General features: G+C 38.4%; 2 protein-coding genes across 6 annotated transcripts in view; one reads left to right on the top strand and one right to left on the bottom strand.

Moving 5' to 3' along the window:
* The window catches only part of DIAPH3 (diaphanous related formin 3), a 508,403-nt gene extending 507,073 nt beyond the window's left edge, over positions 1–1,330 (bottom strand). For 4 of the 5 annotated variants that reach the window (XM_025923546.2, XM_086710913.1, XM_086710939.1 and 1 more), the window contains exon 1: positions 671–847. In XM_025923546.2, the coding sequence (XP_025779331.1) occupies positions 671–847 (177 nt within the window). Of the gene's footprint in view, positions 1–670; positions 884–1,215 lie in introns of those variants that run through there. The other variant, XM_086710920.1, reaches the window with a different exon arrangement.
* LOC147584727 (uncharacterized) lies at positions 889–2,746 on the top strand. The gene is made up of 2 exons (XM_086710955.1): positions 889–1,406; positions 1,624–2,746. The coding sequence occupies exon 1, from the start codon at positions 889–891 to the stop codon at positions 1,261–1,263; it is 375 nt and encodes a 124-aa protein (XP_086567081.1). The 3' UTR covers positions 1,264–1,406; positions 1,624–2,746.
* The last annotated feature ends 18,395 nt before the right edge of the window (positions 2,747–21,141 follow it).

Below are 21,141 nucleotides of genomic sequence, written 5' to 3'. Positions count from 1 at the left end.
ATTAACCTTCTGTGATTTATTTACACACATTTTTACAAAGCAGTCATCACTGCCTATTCTTTCACTAGTGGACACCAACAAAAAGATTCACAAACCGCTGATCATGACATCTCCCTTGGGTGTTAAAGTAAGAGAAGCAACCAGAATAGCGAGTTTCTTTCCAATATAAACAAAACATTCCTTAGCAGTGACTACATAGCCCGCCAAGTTTTAAAACCTGTTGTTTCTCCTTGGAAAATTACAGCAGAAAAAGAAATACTACCCCCTAAAAGTTCACTTTGCTATGTCTCATCCCCTCGGAAGCCAGAAGGGTGGGGAGAAGTTCGACTCAAAAAAATGCAAGGTTCACCTAGGTGACGTCAATACATTCACATTTGAACTGCTTTTCATGTCAGCCAGAACAAATGTGGGGCAACACAGTGACCAGTGAGTGTATTTGGCAGTGGGTCCAACTGGACCCTGTCGTCGTAAATCTATTAGGAGACTGGAAGCTCTAGCAATCTAGAACAAAATGTAGCCCCCGACCCATTCCTGTTTACACCGTGGACCCACCCACCCACTCGGCTGTCAGCCAAGTCAGAGTTTCATGAAATTGAAGGATCCTGGGACCTGAGCCGCAGCCCTTCGGCCCTGCAGGACCTGCCCCACCAAAGCTCCAGGCGAAACTTACAAACTTGGGGCGTTTCTCTCCAGGTTCCTCCGCGCCGCTGGGCGGAGGGTGCTGAGGGCCCTTCCGGCCCGGCATCTTGCTTTCCCGGCAGCTACGGAGCGAGGCTGAGGAGGGGTAGGGGGCCCCGGCGGCCGAGCCCTGCTTCGGGTGGTGCAGCCGAGGCCGGTGCCGATCCATCTTTCTGCGCAGCTCTCGGGGACGGAAAGAAGGCGACTGAAATGCAAGCCACAAGCTGTGAGCGCGGGAATCTGCGGCGGATTAGCCTTCCCGGTTCCGCCGCCAGCCGTGCGGGCCCAGCTCAGCCCAACTGCTGCTGCCGGGGCCACCGCCAACACATCCGAAAACTCCCGCCACGGCTGACGGCTCGGGACCCGCCAATCCCGCGCCCCTTCGTCAAAGACATTCCCGGGATCCGCCTTTTCCGGGCAGAACGAAACATGATTGGCTGTGCCGCCCGTTCATTTCGCCACTCAACCGTGGCAGCTACCTTAAAGGCAAGGGCGGGATTAGGTCGCGAAAGCGCGGAAAACCTATTAGGAAGTTACCTGTCTGCGTTTATTTGGAATTTGGAGAACCGGCTCCTGCTAAGCTGAAAGGCAAGCGAGACCCTCTGCACCACCATTCGAGCAGCGTTGGAATGTGAAATCATCTGCTAACCCTCTCTCGCCCCACTCGGGACGCCCTGGTGCGATGGCCACTGGGAAAAGTAGTTCTAGGATCTGCCCTTGAAAGGCAGGTGAGAGGGGCGCCTGGGTGGCGCAGTCGGTTAAGCGTCCGACTTCAGCCAGGTCACGATCTCGCGGTCCGTGAGTTCGAGCCCCGCGTCACGCTCTGGGCTGATGGCTCAGAGCCTGGAGCCTGTTTCCGATTCTGTGTCTCCCTCTCTCTCTGCCCCTCCCCCGTTCATGCTCTGTCTCTCTCTGTCCCAAAAATAAATAAACGTTGAAAGGCAGGTGAGAACAACAGCAATCAGAACTCTCCAAGGAGTATGTTGCCTGGATGTACCGAGCTCCTGCTGAGTACCCAACTGCTGAGAGCCCTATCTGGAGTGGTAGAGGAGCCCACTACAAATCAGAAAGGTCTAGGCCACGTCCTTAAGGAGCTCACATCTGTGCTTCACAAACCCTTACACAAATAACAAAATAACACAAATGTATAGCAGTTGTTTTAAAGTCTCATTGAGAACAAAGAGGGGGAATATTAAATCTGAAGGAGCAGAGCTGGAAAGGCTTAAGTAAGAGTCCATGGATTTTCACTAGGCAGGCAAGAGTGGCAAGACATCAGATGTGAGGCATTCAGAGCTGGAAGCAAGGCCAAGAGCACTCAAGAGCATAGAGCCGAAAACTTCCAAGAGCCTGCAGTGAAGGGCCTTGAGCTGAAACCATGCGAGAGAGTTTGCTATGTATGCCGAAGGGCAAGCCTCGAGATTAGGGTTTTCCCACACATCACTGTGTTTTTCCCCCTTTTAAAGTCATCTTTTCCTTTGAACTCTTGCCTTAAGTTATCCAACTTCTGACTACAGAGAGGTGGTGTGGGCCAAGACTGGTAAACATGCAGTACTGATTTGGGGACAAGAAACAAGTAACTGGGAAGATTGGCACAGAGGTTCAGAAGAGGGACCTTACTAGCAAGTAAGCCTCAGGCTATAGTCATTGGGTTTTCTTTTGTTTTTTAATGTCTATTTGTTTTTACTCTACCAGACTTCCTGTGCCAGTCTCCTTCTTCAAAGAGCACCTAATCTTTAGGGGGAAATCCAGAACAGCAGGGTCCGGAGAACTGAAGTAATTCATGAGGTCTTAATGACCACTAGACCCAGGTGGCAGGTTTTATCCCTGTCATTTACGAGCTATCTGATGTAGATGACATTAAACTTTCTTTCTTTGCCTTCCCATCTGCAAAAGGGGATAATAATAATAATAATAATAATAATAATAATAATAGCTAACAGGCTTAAATGAGATAGAAATGTCTGTGAAAGCGTCTCCCACCAAAGACCACCAGGAGAAAGACCTGTAGTTGAACAAGTGGAGTTGTTCAGAGATATCTATGAGATAAGGGCACTCTGCCTTGAAGAGAGACAAAACAAGACCCAAAACCACTTGCAATTTTATCTATGCACAAACAACAGCAAGGTCAAGTGCCCTTATCTGATTTTGGTGTTCTGTGAGATTGTTTATGTCTATAAGGGAACAACATGGCTTAGCTGTGAGTGTCAGGCTAGCTTTTAAAAACATTGAGCCCTTGCTGTAAGTGTCAGACTAGTTACCTGATGTGAAGGACTGCTCTTTTCTTTCTCAAGTCCTTGGCACGTAGAAGAGTACTATGTACAAATAAACAGAAGTTATTATAATTAATTTTCAGGTTTCACATAGATCACTCTGGAATTTTTCTCAGAAATCAATTGCAACTGCAATGCCTCTGTGAAAATGCTTTTCTCTACGTTTTACATTTTTAAAAATACATTTTTAACTTGTTTATTACTTAAACTTCACAGTCGCATGCACTGCTTCCCATTCTGACACCCCCGCAAGAAGATGATACATCCCACTGAGCAACAGTTTTGGACACTCTCCTTGTGCCAGGCTCGGTGCACAGGGCTGGGACTAAACTTATGGAGACAATAGGCAGGACTCCAGAAGCTTGGAATCCAAAAATGTGTGTCTTTCCTTTATCATTTCTGCTCAGTCTCAAATCCAGACAATTACTATTGCAATTGTTGTGACGATTCACTCTTCATGACTATCTAAGAGAGAAAGGTGTGAAAAGTTGAGGGAAGGGATGGATCATTCTCAGTCTATTTTTTTTTTTTAATGACAATTGTATGAGGTACCGTTTTACCCTTCTCAGATTGGTAAATAGTACAAAGTCTCTTGGCACCAAGTTTTGGCCAAAATTTATGGATTCCTACAAAGATGATGAGTGCAAAACTGGTACAGCCACTTTGGACAGCAACTTGGTGACACCTAGTAAACGTGAACTGAACGTCCGTGTATCTGTGACCCTGCACTTCCTCGTCTACATGGGTCCCTGCAGAAGCCCAAAGATGCCCATACAAAGATACTTCTTGAACACTATTTAACCATCCTGCAGTCATGGAAAGAATAAAACACACAGAGGTTTATTATACGGTAGAATCCTATATTGTATCCAAATAACTAGATCTACATGTAGATATAGCTCAATAATAAAGAGAAAAATCAAGTGGCAAATACATACATATAAAGATATATGTATATGTATACATTGTGTGTGTGTGTGTGTGTGTGTGTGTGTGTGTGTGTGTGTAAAAGCACAAGGGAAATATGCCCCAAAACCACCTACTTCCAGAGAGGAATGAAAGAAGAGATGAGGAATTAAAGCTGAAAGTTTATAGCTGAAGTAGCTGTAATGTTTTATTTATTTAAAAGGAAAGATCAGAAGTAAATCTAGCAAAATATTAACAAGTATTAATCTCAGCAATGGGTATATTTCTGTCTATTTTACTATTTTCTATAATTTTTTTGTTTATCAGAAATGTTTCATGGAGTGCCTGAGTGGCCCAGTTGGTTAAGCAGCCAACTTCAGCTCAGGTCATGATCTCGTGATTCATGAGTTCAAGCCCCACATCAGGATTTCTGTAGCCAGCACAGAGCCTGCTTTGGATCCTCTGTCTCCCTCTCTCTCTCTGCCTCTCTCTCTCTCTCCCTCACAAAACTAAAAAATAAATAAAAAGAAATGTTTCATATCAAATTTTTAACAAAACATAGGAACTTTGGGGATAGCTCCCTTAACTCTTTCCATTCCTCCAAAATATCTTTATTTATTGGCATCAAGACCACTCTGAGCTATTAAGTTGCATGTAAGGAAAAGTGAAATAATTAATTTCCTTTTAGGATGACTTTAACTTTTTTTTTAAAGTGAGAGAGAGGATGACAACCCCCTTTTTAAAAAAATTTTTTTTAATGTTTATTCATTTTTGAGACAGAGAGACAGAGACAGAGTGAGAGTTGGGGAAGGGCATAGAGAGAGGGAGACACAGAATCCTAAGCAGGTTCCAGGCTCTGAGCTGTCAGCACAGAGCCCAACGCAGGGCTCAAACCCACACACTGTGAGATCATGACCTGAGGTGAAGTCAGACACTTAACCGACCAAGCCACCCAGGTGCCCTAAACATTTTTTTTTATTAATAATAAAGTCTGTTCCCTTCCCTCCACTTGCCTTCCACTTTCTTTCATTCTCTCTTATCTCATGCATTTTCCTTCTCTCCCTTAAAGTAATACAGAGGCAGAGAGCCAAGAAACAACAACAAAAGAAAACACCCTATTTCCTTCTTTCAACAAAATTTTTCTACAATTTTGTAGTTCTACAAAAGCTCTACAAAAAAATTACAAATTCAGCTCTTTGTTGTTCATGCTTTCCAAGCGGTCAACGGATTAAGACAAGAAGCATAATCACAAGCCTAATTCAAAGCCAATTTATGTAACTTTACTACTTTCTCTATTGCTTTACCACCTGACTCAGCTGGGGTATACCTCATTATACGAAAGTTCCCTAGCACTTTGTACTTAATCACAGGGTGTTAGAATCATTATCTGGCCATTAGCACTGACTTTGCACCTTCATTTCAAATTCATGAGCAAAGTATACTACTGCTGCTTGCCCAGCTGGTTTTGAGGCCTGGCTACTTCTGCATTCTCCACATGCTTGTTGGTCTTAGTTTAAACTGCTGCTGTTTTATAATATAATGTAAGATGGAGAGTAAGCAAATCATATGCACAGAATGCTAACTGATATGCAAATCATATGCACAGAATGCTAATCATATAATGTACATATGTACACCAGGGTTTCTCAAGTTCAGCCCTATTGACATTTTAAGCTTGATAATTCTTTGTTATGGGAGGGTGAGGGGAGGCCATCCTGTGCATCCCAGGATGTTTAGCAGCATTCCTTATTTCAGCCACTAGATGGCGCCAAAATTTCCCAAGACAGCCAAATATCCCTGAAGGGCTGAGTAATATTCCATAGTACGGATATACCACCTTTTGTTTAGATATTCATCAGTTGGTGGACATTTGGGTTGTTTCTTTTGGCTATTATAAATAATGCTTCTATAAATATTCATTTACACAGTTTTATGTGGACATAAGTTTTCATTTCTCTTAGATATATGCTTAGAAGAGGAACTGCAGGGTCATATGGTAACTCTATGTCTGAAGAGCTGCCAGATTTACCAAAGTGGCTGCACCATTTTACGTTCCCACCAGTAGAGCATGAGGTCTCCAATTTCACCATATCATCACCAACATTTTTCTAACCTGGCTTTTTTAATCTAGCCACGTTAGTGGCTGTGAAGTAGTATCTCACTGTGGTTTTGATCTGCCAGCTACTTTTTGTAAATAAAATGCTGTTGGAATATGGCTATGCCCATTCTCTTATCTACTGTCCAAAGCTGCCTTTCCTGTACAACTATAGACCAGAGTAGTTGTGACAGAGCGCATCTTGCCTGCAAAACTTAAACTGTTTACTGTCTGGTTCTTTACAGAAAATTGTCTTCTGACCCCTGCTAAATGATCTCCACCCCTTGGTATATCACAATTAATTATATTCAGTTATTTCTTGTTGTCCGATGAGAGTAGTATGCTAGTAAGAAGCAAATACTACTTTTGGACAAACGTTCAAAATAGAGTTAAATACTTCCCTTTGCCATGGTACATACCTACACAGGCTTTAACACCTTTAACAAAATCTGTTTAACAAGGTCAACAAGATCTTGCCACCATAATGAATCACTGTGGAGAACAGAGTCGATTTAAGGTAGGGATGAAAAGCAAAATTCTTAAATGGATATGTGATTCTTCTTAAAACACAGTTGAGCAATTTGTGCTCTGATCAGTTTTCTCTAGGGTCTTATGCTGTAAGTTCAGATAGAAATTCTTCATAGGGAATATAATTAGTATAACACAGTTTAATGTCATGCTTAATAGTTTCCTAGAATGTTTTGATTAGAAAATTAATCTGCCCATGTTTGTAGATGATAGAGCTGTGTAAAGGAGAACAGGAATATTCCTATTAGTGTGAGACACTTAACTAAGGTTCAGTTGAAAGTGTTAGATGTCACTACTGGATCACACTCCCATTGTTTGAAATAAATAGCAAAAAAGGAATTAAGTAATTACTAAGACTCTTGTAAGATTACAGTTTAATTCCCTCATACTAAAGCACAATTACTAAAGCCCAAATATAATTTGTTGAGTCAGTTGGATAATAATTTGTCTGACAATAGCAAATAGCAATGATGTCACTCAAAGCTAAAAATGCATGTAACAGAAGGTAGAAGAATTCTATGGTGCTCAATAGAGATCCTCAAATTTTCTTTTTCCTTCATCTATGTCTCTATCTCATCATCATATATGTTTTCCCTTTTTTATCCTCAGGTGAATTTCTGTGTTCCAGACATTTGATAAAATCAAATTACAGAAAACCTGTCTTTATTGAGGTCTGTCCTGAAGACATCCATTTTGTGCATTGTTTTCTCTGCGTTCTAATTCTTTAGCTGAACCCATCTTGACACAATAGACTAAAAACTGTTTTCTCATTTTGCTGTAAGGAACGCATTGACATTTCTGTCCAATCATGGAAGGGTGGGTAATTAGCTGCAACAGTTAGCAAAGTTAGCATCCTTACCTATTTGCTGATGGTGTCTTAAATATCCGGTTTCCTGGGAAGCCAAGCTCTGCCCATACACGATTCTGAAACTGCGCTCACAAATCACCAGAGAACTTCACACTGCCAGATCTGCTTTCTCATTCCTTGGTAACCTCTCCATTTACTACTGATAATGACAGTATCCATTTTTCAATTAATTTATTTGGGGGGGATATAATTGACATGTAACATTGTATTAGTTTCAGGTATACAACATAATGATTAGATATTTGTATATATTGTGAAATGTTCACTGAATTAACTGGACTTAACATCTGTCACCATACACAGTTCCCCCCAGTTGTTTTTTTTTTCCTTGTGACGATATCCTTCTTGAACATCTCTCCTCACTTTTTTCTCTAAACACTCTCTTCCTGACCTCCACTTGGGCTTTTCTTTCTCTTACTGACTCCTTGCATCTCACCTCTGTAGTAGGCCTCAGGATAGAAGGCCTGATTCAGTTCCCTGTTATGTGAATAATACAATCACCATAGAAACTCATGCTTACGCATTACAAGCTTGCCTCTGTTCACTCATTTGCTTCTTAATAAAGAGGTTAAATTGTGTCCCTCCGATATCCCAAGTAAGATTCTCAGAGCTCTAAGCTTCATATCAGCACCTCAAGGGCTACCACAGGAGGTGAGGGAAAAGGCATCAGGAAAGGTATGTTTCTGGGCCTTCTCCCCAGTGACACTTCAACCAACACTGTTTTTACCTATTGTATGAATTATTGTGTAACATCAGCTTTCATGTAAAACAAAAAGGAATTCTGCAAAAAAGGGAAAAAAAGGGTAAAAGTTTTATTAAATGAAATGTGTCTACATCAGTGTTTTTCAACCTTTTATTATCACCCCCTTTAAAATTATTGCAGACATTTTTCCTTATACCCCTCATGAAATGTTAATACCTCAGATATACTGTATATTTGTTTAGGTTCCATATATATATATATATATATATATATATATATATATATATATAATACTTTATATGTATATCAGTGTTTTATATATTAAAAGAGACTTTTTTTTTCCCCCTGGAAACCAATTTTCATACCTTTGGTATAGGGCACCAAGGGCGTTATCATCCTTCTTCCTTCATTCAAAATGCTCTAATAACCCACGGAATAACTGATTCTCTAAGGATATTTATTTCCATTTACGAAACAGGAGAAATAACTTGCAAGTATGTTATCAAGATTAATTGAGGGTGCCTGGGTGGCTCAGTTAGTTAAGCATCTGACTCTTGATTTCGGCTCAGGTCATGATCTCACAGTGAAATCAAGCCCGGCATCAGCCTCTGCTCTGTCAGTGCAGAGCCTGCTTAGGATTCTCTCTCTCTGTCCCTACTCCACTCGTGCACATGTGCAGTCATGCGCGCTCTCTCTTTCTCTCTCAAAATAAATAAATTAATTTTAAAAAAAGATTAATTGAGGTATCATATATGAGAGAGTTCTAGCAAAGTGCCTAGTACACATTATATAATCACTACATGTTAATTTTTCTTCCCCTTGAAAGTCCCATCCAGTCTGCCATTCTGTGAAATCACAGTTCTCCTTGGATCATCCTAATTTCAGCATCTAACAAAACTGAATCTCTCACAATTCCATTTCCAATTGCCAGTGTTTGCCAGCACCACACTGTTCTTCAGGATTGCAGGCAGAAATTCTGAAAGTTCTTTGACTTTTCCTTCTCTTGACCAATTACACCCAAGTCAAGAGGATATAGGGTGAGAACAGTGAGCGGCACCTCAAAATCTGGAAAGGAGAAATGAAATAAGATTGCCTCTTCAAAAGTGAACTAATTAAATTAGCAGATAATGGGACGTTGATGTTGTTGTTGTTTCTGGGTTACAGGACTGATAACTTTGACTTCAAGAGTTTATTAATTAATCCATGTAAAGAAAAATACCCATCAAGAGTTTGATGGTCAGCATGGGAAAAGAGAAAATCATGACACTATCCAACAAACACCTAAAATCCACCACATACAAAAGTGAACTCAGCATTTTCTCTATGTGCCTCTCACCCCATGAGCTCACCTCGATGAATAGCAACACAGCCTACCCTGTTGTCTAAGCAGACACTTGCCCCATTTCACATCCAGTCTCGAAATCCTGCCGAATCCTCTTCCTTCATCCCCGACAAATCCATTCCCTCCACGCTATTGCCCTGCCTCAGATCAAGCTCTGTCCCCTGCTCAACCTCATGGTGGAGGCAGCCTCAGTCGGCTTCCTCAGACTCCACTCTGATCCCTCCCTGCACTCTGCAGGCTGCGGCCACAGCACTCGGCGAAGGTTACGTGATGGACTCCTCACTCCTCCTGTTTAACATGCAGCCGCTCTGTCCACACCCCTCCACTACCTCAAAAGAATAGCAGGAGAAACCTTTCAAAGCAGAAACTGTCACACACCAGCATAGCAATAGAGCCTGGACTAGAGAGAATGGGCGGCAGAAAGACATGTCGACTAGCTGCTTCATTGAATGAAACTTCAGAATTCAGCTGACCTTAAAAGAAACAAAGTCAGACCTAACAGAGGCAATGGAGTGATTTCTGAGTTTATACGCTTCTCTAGTCACCCATACTCAACAGAGACTTTTCTCTGCACTCTAAGAAAATGTTTGTTTTCTTCCTGGACATAAAGGACAGATTTGAATTGTAATAAGTACAGAATTCACTCATTTATTGTCAGTGTCAAAATGTTTTTGATTCCTTTTTACAAGTAATTTCTTTGAGAACTCTGTTCCATTTCTCAGTCCTATTCTATTATTCCTATAATAAGGCAGCCTGATTCATAGTTCTGTATTGTTTAAATTACTATATATTTCCTGTCTTCATTTCCCTTAGTTTTAATTTTATGGTAAAATCTCTCCAAAACTCTGCAACTTAGACCTAGATGGTCATCTGTCTTTCTTTTCTTTTCCAATAAATCTTTTCTTTTACCTTAGGCTGTGTCTTCATAAATAAGTTTCCAAGGTTTTTCTTTTCTTAAAGGCAAACACTGGAGCCTAATTATCATCTCACCATATGGTTTCTCTTCTCTTCTTTATTCTTCAAAACGATCACGCACTTCTTCCGCAATTGCTATCGAAATTCATCTGACCTCCTCCTATTATATTTGTACACCTCTAAACTTACCATCTGCCGTTGTCCTTCAGACGGTTACTAAATCCTGAATTCATTTTAAGGTCTTGCCATTTCTATAACTCTCTTCCTCACCTCTCTCAGTTAGATGAGTCCCTATACCTAATTTCCACCTCTTCCTAACAGGAGGGAGTGAGCCGGAGTAAACAAAATAAAACATCCTCTCTTTGCTTACGCCAGGACAAGGGAGAGCCACACCTTACTCGTTTCCTGAATCGTGGTCTCGGGCAAGGGCAGACTGCTCTGGGGAAGGAAGAAATGAGGAGAGCCATGGAGGATGCTGGGACGCTGGGCTGCCACACCGGGGAAGCCTCTGTGGAAGTCCTCTGCGAAGAAGAACACCCAGAACCGTCTAGACCAGAACCGTTTTAGCAGATAAAACCCCAAAACTGTGGCAACGTGTATGTGTCCTCCATCAAGTCTGTGTGAAACCTTACTGTTCAGGCCTGGTCTATTTACTTTTATAGCCATGTATTTCTGACCTTAGTAAATTTGCCCACATGCTTTTCGAAATTAAATAGTAATTCTAGTTCCACCGAACCTACTGAAGTGAAGTTTCACAACACAGGACCTCATGTTAATATTTCAGAATGTGAAGTACATGTTCTTTTTCTTTTTTTTTTTTAATAATTTTTCATGTTTATTTATTTATTTTGAGAGAGGAAGATGTAGGGGTAGAGAGAGAGGGGGGAGAGAGAATCCCAAGTAGGCTCACGCTGGCAGCACAGAGCCAGGTGCGGGGCTCCATCCCACGAACCGTGAGATCATGACCTGAGCTGAAATCAAGAGTTGGTCACTTAACCAACTGTGTCACCCAGGCGTGGGTGTTCCTTCTCATCTAATTACTACATGTGATTTCTTGCGTTTTGCCCATGTCGTCCTTGCTTTTACTCTTCCAGTTGAAAGCATCCCTGTATTTGAGATCTGTTTTGATAAATCAGCACCTGATCCCTTCTGTTGTTTTGGTTGATAGAGATGGATTTTTCTCTGCTTCTCTGTATATGTACTACCTTCTGATGACCAGTACCACAAACTGATTTTCAGATTCAGCTTTTCATATAAAGTCATGCTTTTATATGGCAGTGAGATGCTATTTTCACTTGTTTCCGAATACTAAAATGTGAAAACATACCCATTACCAGGCAGATGGTTTATCCATCAATGGCCCAGTGATCCCTTTCAAAATAGAGGACTTCTTACAGTAACATATTGTGTGTAAAAGCATTTTATAAACTGGAAAACATTCTAAACACGTAATAATTTTTCCCTCGCATGCATTTGCTACATGCTGTATAACTATCATACACATTTCTAGTTTTGAAAACATATGTTAAGTATTTACATTATATATTAAAACATTACATACTGAAATATTATATTTAGGAATAGTTACCATTAGTTTTCATTCCATGGACTATCTAATTGATGCCGTGAAGTCAGTTAAAGTCATGACAGATGGCAGGAAAACAAGATTTAGTGTTAAAACTGTGTCATAAATCATTCATAAGTGAATAATTTATTCTTCACAAATAACCAGGGTTTGTTGGTACCACAACCTGAGGACTGATAGGAAGTGCAGGTCCGAAGACGTTTGTCACTACTGTTTCCATTGCAAGTTACAAATTCTCAACTCAAACTAGCTCAAGCACGGAAGGACATTTTATTTTCCTACAAAGCAGAGAAAAACACTAAGGAAGTTCACATAGTAGAAGGAACCACATGTCAGAAACTGGACCTGGAGACCAGAACTGGCTACATAATTTACAAAATGAAAAAAGCAAGATGCCCTTGTTTAAAAATCATTAAGAATTTCAAGATGGCTACAGCAAATCATTAAACCTTATGTGCCAGTTCAGAATCCTATGTGGCTGTAAGGTTACATGCCCATAAAGTTAGTTCTGTTAAGAGAGTCAAGTCAACCAGGACCTCCCTTCTCTCTTTCTCCCTGACACCTCTCACATCTACTTTTCTCTGTTTGCTTTTTTTATGATTTTCTCATTCTGTCCTACTTGCAGTGGCTCAGCCAATCAATCTCCCTTGCTAATTCAAGCAAATTCAGAGAGAGCTCTGACTGATCACACAGGAGTATGCTTTGCTTTGTTGAGGGGACCTAGCAGGGGGAGGTGGTGTTCTACAAGTGGGATCATGGGATGCACTGGTACTTTAAACCACAAGGAATTGTGGAGTTCCTCAAAGGAACAAATAAAAACGAGATACGGCAGTATCTTGAGCAGGCAAAACTGAAATTACTACATAAAACCCACTGGGTTTGACTTGTCACCCAAACTGGTTGTAGTTTTTTAATCTTTCCGGTCCACGATTATGGAAGGTGATTAATACTACATGATGGACATTCAATAATGATTAGTTTCTTTTATATTTTCATTTCTCTTATATTAGTGTGGACCTGGGGTATAAAAAAATTTTTATCATTAACTTGGAATAGTGGCACAGCTTTCAAATTTACATATAAAGATACACTTCACCGTAATTCTGGCAGGTTCTAAACCTTTTCTTCAAAACCCACATACAGAATGGTTGAGAGAAAACCAGAGGACAAAGGGCAGAGCAGATGACAAGAAACCTGTGTTATAATATGAAGACTATGACCCTTTTTTTCCAGAGCAGGTTTTCATAAGTAGAGCCAGTCAGTGCCCATTATTTGTGAAGGTTTTATCTGTCCCTTAATTCCCCTCAATAAAGACAAACAGTGCATAATGATAAACAAAATTCTCCTGGAGGTTTGAAGATAATAAGAGGGAATTTTAAAAATTTACCAAATACAACTTTCCTAAGAATCCTAAGAAGCCCTTTAATGGACATTCCACACTTACCATCATCTATTCAGCTTTCCAGACTGGTTCATTTCTGTGCCTTTCTCATTCAGCTTTTGAACTATATTCCAGAGTTTCCTTTCTGTTACACATGAGTATACCTTAACCCATGCATTATTGAAAATTTATTGAAGGTTAGAAAGAGCTCTCTACACCTTCAGAGTGAAAGGAATTAAGTTTAATTTCTAGGAAGAGCTGAACAGGGAATTACAGACAAGAGAATCGGTAAAAGAAAAACATAAAGGCAGAATCAACATTTTTGCTTTAGTTACACAGAGTAACATGGAGAATTGTCCCATCACTAGTATAAGCATCCAGGTTTCTTAAAAGCTTTAACATTCTGAAAAGTATTTAACTAACTTGATCCTTTACCTTTGTTAATATGGACTACACCTTCTAAAAAAATTTAATTAATGGCAGACGGCTTGTAGGTTTATGTGTGTGTGTTTGCAAAATATAAAATATAATTGAAAATATTGGTTTTTTTTATGTTTACTGATTCATGGAACCTCTTGTGTATATATTTAATCCTTATTTTTTCATGGAGAAAGCATGCTAAGCATTTAATATATGACCTATGTCTCTCTCTCTCTCTCAACTCTGAGGAGTCAAAGCCTTTGTAACAGTCCTGGAAAAGCAACCATCACGGCTGCAAGATGGGTTTTCACATGCGTTCAAAGAGAGCTGGGACCAAACAGTCTATTTGCCTTAATCACCATGTGTAAGATTGGACAACAGATGTTCTCCTACATGTGGTTTGCTAATTTATTTCATTCTTTCTGTCCATTTACATGATGCATTCTGAAAATTAGTATTGAGAAAGTGTAATCGAATCTTCTGCTCCTCTTGGTAAACAAAATGTAATTTCTCACATTAATATATTATCTTTCAATTCCAAAACTTAGAGAAAAGAATGTCTATTACCAACCACCACCTTACACTGTGCACAAATTAAAAATCCACACCATTCTTTGGCTCCATACAAAAATGCCAAAGTACACTCTTTTAAGAACAGCAGCAGGAAAGCAAACAAACACAGCTGCTACTCTGCTATCATGCTATATTTAACATCTAGAAAAAGATGATTTGATTCTTACTCACAAATTCTGGCAAATTCTATCACTACCCCTCTCCCATATTCGTATACATTCACACATTCTCTGAAAGTCTAGAAATGTGCTCACAATTATATTTAAAGCCATAATTTAAATGTGGCTAGTTCTGAAAGAAATGAATGACTTCTACCAAAAATACTCAACATCAGGTATGTTCTAGAAAGCCTTGTGGATCAGGATCCATTTTTCTATTATGACTGACTAATACTAGTAATGCTGAAGTGCCTTGATCCACTTATGGAGGAAACTGATGTGGTTTTCCATTATATGGTATAGCTGACCATAGGATATTTAAATTGGTTTCAAATTTTAGGTTAATGTTTTTACTGCTGTCCTGTTACTTACCTTAATTCATCTTAGTATTTTATGGTGTTAGACATTACTGTCTGCATAATGATCATAGAAGTTTTAAATGTAGTGCCTCGTTTTTCCTTATTAGTGCTGCTACTAAACTTCACTTCTTAAGGAAAAATGATCATATTATATATATATTTAGAAACAGATAATTATATTGTTGAATGATACTGCCTTAAGTGGTACTTTAATTCTTATGCAGTGGGTAACTTGATTGTAAGCACCCAGAGAATATGTACTAAGTTTACCATTTTTTAATTATAAAAATAAAATAAATATGGTAATAAAAAATCCAACATTACAGAAGATTATAAAACAGCAAGCAAAAATCTCCCATTCTTCACTCCTAGTTCTATTTAGCAGAGATAACCACATTTAGCCTTTTTAATTTCAAGCCCTTCTGGTCATTACCTCTATATTACCGAATATTATACTTATGCTTTGTTTTCTAAATTTATTGATACTCAATACTATCAACTGACTCTGTTATGAAAGATTAGAAAATTAGCTTACTTCTACTCCCTCTGCTATCTCCTACTTTCAATTTTTGCTAATCTAACTTTTATTTCTGTTAAATTAGTTACCTTTGTTTTTATTTACATATGTACACATCAATGTTTTTACATTTATAATCACATAAATGTGCTAATATGGTATATGTTTTGTCTTAATGCAGTTTTTTCTGTTGTTTTTCTTTTGCCTAATTCTCCCTCCCTCAATTCAGAAACAGTCTTTTCCCATTATCAAATGTTTCCACCCTATTAAGAATCCTTTGATATTTCTTCATGATTATATAAACATATGAAACATTCCTTTTGTTTAATGGATGTAGAGTTTTAGTTCTGCAAGATGAAAAAGTTCTGGAGATCTGTTATACAACAATGTGAATATACTTAACACTAATGAACCCTGTGCTTAAAACTGATTAAAATGGGTACATTTTATGTTATGTGTTTTTACCACAATTACATTTTTTTAAAAAAGAACATGACTATATAGTCATACACGTATTTTCATATACAGGAAGCCTTCACTTTGCATAGTTGCTACATAAAGAAACTTACCACAGTTCAGTTAAAGAATACCAGTCCCCCCCCAACAATATGGTTCAAAATTCAGTTGCCAGAATGTATTCTCTGTGAACAACTGCATAAAGTACAAACATCACCGCTAGCTTGTCACTCTACAGATCACCTTGTAAATAACAAATGTATGTCATGATAAGTGACCAATCACGTCACTTCTTTCAAAACCTGTTGATGATTGGTCACTGCCCATCTTTATTCAGATCATGTACAGAGGGAAAACCTTGTAGGTGTGTTGACATTTCTCTGCCAGAGGTAAAACCATGTGATATCCACAAAACTTAAATAATCAAAAGAGGTACATGGGCAACAAAGATGAGAGAGCAGCAAAGGTAAGAAGTAATAATGCTGGAAGTGAATTCAAATTGAATATAAGTGGAGTTTAAAAGAGGTAGCTGGCCATGGGAACGTTGACCCTACAGCCATTCAGGAGATCGTAGCTATGCAGCCAGAGGAACTTAGCGAACGTGGACTTAACAACATAAATGAGGGAAGTGATTGTGATTAAAATAATTATGTCCCAGAGGGAGTGATGCCAGCGAAAAACTTTGCATTAAAAGCGTTTCTGGAGATATTTCACAGCACTGAAAGTGCAAAGGATCGGGACGCCTGGGTGGCTCAGTGGTTTGGCAGCTGACTTCCGCTGGGATCATGGTCATGCTGGGGTCCTGGTTCATGGGTTGAGCCACACATCAGGCTCTGTGCTGACAGCTCAGAGTCTGGAGACTGCTTCAGATTCTGTGTCTCCCTCTCTCTCTGCCCCCACCTCGCCCCCCGCTCACACTCTGTCTATCTCTGTCTCTCTCTGTCTCTCAAAAATAAATAAACATTAGGAAGAAAGAAAGAAAGAAAGAAAGAAAGAAAGAAAGAAAGAAAGAAAGAAAGAAAGAGGAACAAAAGATACAGTGTCAGAAACTGATCCAAAGTTATAAAGAAGTATGACAACTCCCCAGAAATGGAAATGGAAAAGATACTTGCTGTTTTGTAAGTTATCCAATGAGAAGGTAGCAGCACTTTTCCAATTCTTCTTTTTTTTTCATCATGGTAAGTGTATTTTTTAATCCCCATTGCCTATTTCACACACACACACACACACACACACACACACACACACACATGCGCGCGCGCGCACCTGCGTCCCCTCTGGTAGCCATTAGTTTGTTTTCTACAGCTAAGAGTCTGTTTCTTGGTTTGTGTCTATTTTGTTCCTTTGCTCCTTTGTGTTTCTCAAATTCCACATATTAGTGAAAGAATATGGTATTTGTCTTTCTCTGACTGACTTATTTTGCTTAGCATTATACTTTCTAGCTCTATCCATGTTGTTGCAAATGACAAGATTTCATTTTTTTCTTATGGCTGCATAATTTTTGACTATATATATGTGTGTGTGTGTGTGTGTGTGTGTGTGTGTGTATATATATATATATATATATATATATATCACCTGTTCTTTATCCATTCATCTATCAATGGACACTTGGGCGGCTTCCATAGTTTGACCATTGTAAATAGCGCTTCAATAAACATAGAGGTCTGTGTATCCCTTTGAATTAGTGTTTGTGTATTTTTTGAGTAAACACCCACTAGTGCAATTACTGGTTCATAGGGTAGTTCCATTTTTAACTTTTTGAGGAACCTCAGTACTGTTTTCCACAGTGGCTGTACCAGTTTGCATTCCCACGAACAGTGCAAGAGGTTCCTTTTTCTCCACATCCTGGCCAACTCTTGTTTCTTGTGTTTTTTATTTTAACCCTTCTGACAGGTGTGAGGTGATCTCATTGTAGTTTTGATTTGCATTTCCCTGGTGATGAGTGATGCTGAGTATTTTTGCATGTGTCTATTGGCCATCTGTATGTCTTCTCTAGAGAAATGTCTGTTCATGTCTTCTGCCCATTTTTTAATTGGTTTGTTTTTGGGTGTTGAGTTGTATAAGTTCTTTATATATTTTGAATACTAACCATTTACTGTATATGTCATTTGCAAATATCTTCTCCTATTCAATAGGTTGCCTTTTAGTTTTGTTGACTGTTCCTTTGCTGTACAGAAACTTTTTGTTTTGATGTAGTCCTAATAGTTTATTTTGGCTTTTATTTCCCTTACCTGTAGAGACATATCTAGAAAAATGTTGCTATCACCAATGTCAGGGAAATCAATGCCTCTACTCTCCTCAAGGATTTTTGTGGTTTCAGGTCTCACATTTAGGTTTTTAATCCATTTTGAGTTTATTTTTGTATATGGTATAAGGATGTGGTCCAGTTTCATTCTTTTTCATGTAGTTGTCCAATTTTCCCAACACCATTTGTTGAAAAGGCTGTGTTTTTCTCATTGCATATTCTTTCTTCCTTTATCAAATATTAATTGACCATGTGATTGTGAGTTTATTTCTGGGTTTCTATTCTGTTCCATTGATCTATGTTTCTATTTTTATGCCAGTACCATTACCATACTGTTTTAATTACTACCACTTTGTAATATAACTCAAAATCTGGAATTGTAATGCCTCCAGTTTTGTTTTTCTTTTTCAAGATTGCTTTGGCTCTTCAAGGTTTTTGTGGCTCCATACAAGTCTTAGGATTGTTTGTTCTAATTCCAATTATTCTTGATAAGTTTGTTTTAATAAGTTTTTTTTTACAAAGAAATAAAATGCTTTAACTCTTAATGCTCTTCATAGTTTAATTTACAGTGTACTAAATAAACATTAGTTAAAAATTTGTTAATTTCTCCATACATTTATGACTGACACAAAGGTTTTAGTTTTTGACTAAGTGTTTAAAGGCTCTAGAACAACCATAGTTTTCTCCATTGATTATTAAAATCAACTTGCATGGTTTCAGCTTGAATGTTTGTTTGTTTCTTTTGGGGGTCCTATTCTACTTTTTTAGGGTTTTGGACACTATTGTGCAAAATTGAGATCATGTTACTGAAATTTTCTACATTTTCCTCTTCTCACTAAAGAGTTCTTGATGGAAATCTCTTTAAATCAACTATAATAATTCTAAAGAATTATTTTTAAATTGTTGAAAATTTCATGGTATAAGGTACCATGAAAAATGCTTTTAGTTTTGTGCCACAATGATCATTGCTTCAATAAACATTCTGTACAAATATTCTTAATTACTAGTTGATTTATTTCTTTAATATAAATTCCCAGGAATGGAACTGCAGGGTTAAAGGTATATTTTTCTTAAATTTTTTTTTTTTTTTTTTTTTTTTTTTTTTTTTTTTAGCTATCACCAAAAGGCTGTAGCAATTCCCAAAATTCTGTAACAATGCATATTTCAGTTTCTTTGTCAGTAAGGTGAGGTAAGTAAAGTCAGGTAAAAAAGTTCCTTTTCTTTTGCAGCCTCAACAGAAATAGATGTTAGAGCTCTTAAACTGTTGCCAGATAGGGTAAGATTATAGCTCATGGTTAATTTAATCAGCTAATATTGACTATTAGAGAATTTGAATTTTTTTCTTAGGTTTATTTCTGTTGGTCATTTGGAATTGCTCTTTTGTAAATAATCTTTTTTGTGATCTTTGCTGATTTTTTAAATTGAGCTGTCTTTTCTTGTCCATCTTGAGCTTTTTGTACATTATAGATTGAATAGCCCATAAATGTAGAAAAGAAAAGTGATTTGGATGAGGTCAGAACTTGCTTTCCTAATTAGCTAGAGCATGCATTCATCATCTCAGTAAGATATTGGTATAAAAAGAAGCAAATGGATTTGTAGAACAGAACAGTCTTCAGAAACAAATCCAAGTATTTATGATAAGTCATTAAATTTATTATATTTTTTACACAAGTGGGAAAATGATGGATAATTTAATAAGTTTTGCAGACAAAACTGACTCATTACATGTAAAAAGTCAAATTGGACTCTATTTTAGAAAAGAAAATACATGTCATATGGATTAAAGCTATAATTGTAAAATTTTAAAAACATTCATACCATGGGCACCTGGATGGCTAAATTGGTTAAAGCATCCAACTTTGGCTCAGGTCATGATCTCACAGTTTGTGAGTTCAAGCCCCACATCAGGCTGTGTACTGGCAGCTTGGAGCCTGGGCCTGTTTCAGATTCTGTGTGTGTGTGTGTGTGTGTGTGTGTGTGTGTGTGTGTGTCTGCTCCTCCCCTGCTCATGCTTTGTCTCTCTCTCTCTCTCTCTCTCAAAAAATAAACATTTTAAAAAATACACTAAAACATTCGTACACAAAAATATAGGATACTATATATATAATCTATGGATAGAGAAGCTAAAATTTCTGAAAAAGATGATGAAATGTATTTGACTATCTAAAAATTAGAAATTTAGTGGTGCCTGGGTGGCTCAGTCGATTAAGTGTCCAACTTCAGCTCAGGTCATGATCTCGCGGTTCATGAGTTCAAACCCTACATTGGGCTCTGTGCTGACAGCTCAGAGCCTGGAGCCTGCTTCAGATTCTGTGTCTCCCTCTTTCTCTTCCCCTCCTCTGTTCGCACTCTGTCTCTCTATCACAAATGAATAAATGTTAAAAAAAATTAAAAATTAAAAATTTATATGGCAAAATTTGTTTACAAAGTCAATAGAAAATTATGTGTGTGTATATATGTGTATACGTAAATATAAACATGTATATTCACTATCACTGCATAATAAATTACCTACATAATAAGTTCATAACACAAAGAAATAATGTAACAAGATTTACTACTGCAAGATTTCTTTGGGTCAGGAATCTGGGTGTGGCTAAGGTGAATACCTCTAACTCAAGATTTCTCGTGAGGTTGCAGGCAATTTATCAGCCAGGAATTCAGTCATGCCTGAAGGCTCACCTCTGGGAAAAGGATCATTGTAGGTCTTTCCACATGACTGTCTCACAACCTGGCAGCTGAGCAATCCAACAAAGCACTCGGGGTGGAAGTCACAGTCCTTTTTTATAAGCTAATCTCAAGTGACACCCCATCATGTCTGCTGTATTCTAGTCTTTAGGAGTTAGTCAATAAATCAAGCCCACACTCAAAATGAAAAGATTACACAAAGATGTGAACACCAGGAGACAGGGATCATTGGGGACCATCTTCGAGGCTACTTACCAGAATATGTCACATTCATAATTTTAAATAATATACATACTTAACTCTCCTTTCTCATTTGAACAACTTTCAGTGAAATCTCTCAGCTACCATAAAATGAAGAAATTAGTTCCTTCTACCTCTCTCTTGCCAGCTCTCACTTGCCATTTCTATCTGCTAGATTACAGTGTTTACACTGACAATGTTTATAACATTT

This window comes from Puma concolor, chromosome A1, assembly GCF_028749965.1.
Source record: "Puma concolor isolate L17-30 chromosome A1, mPumCon1.1.hap2, whole genome shotgun sequence".
Classification (NCBI taxonomy): Eukaryota; Metazoa; Chordata; class Mammalia; order Carnivora; family Felidae; genus Puma; species Puma concolor.
This window is presented reverse-complemented; position numbering and strand designations above follow the sequence as displayed.

What these genes read in the sequence shown, in the direction of transcription:
- LOC147584727 (XM_086710955.1), top strand. Translation starts at nt 889, where the DNA reads ATGCAAGCCACAAGCTGTGAGCGCGGGAATCTGCGGCGGATTAGCCTT.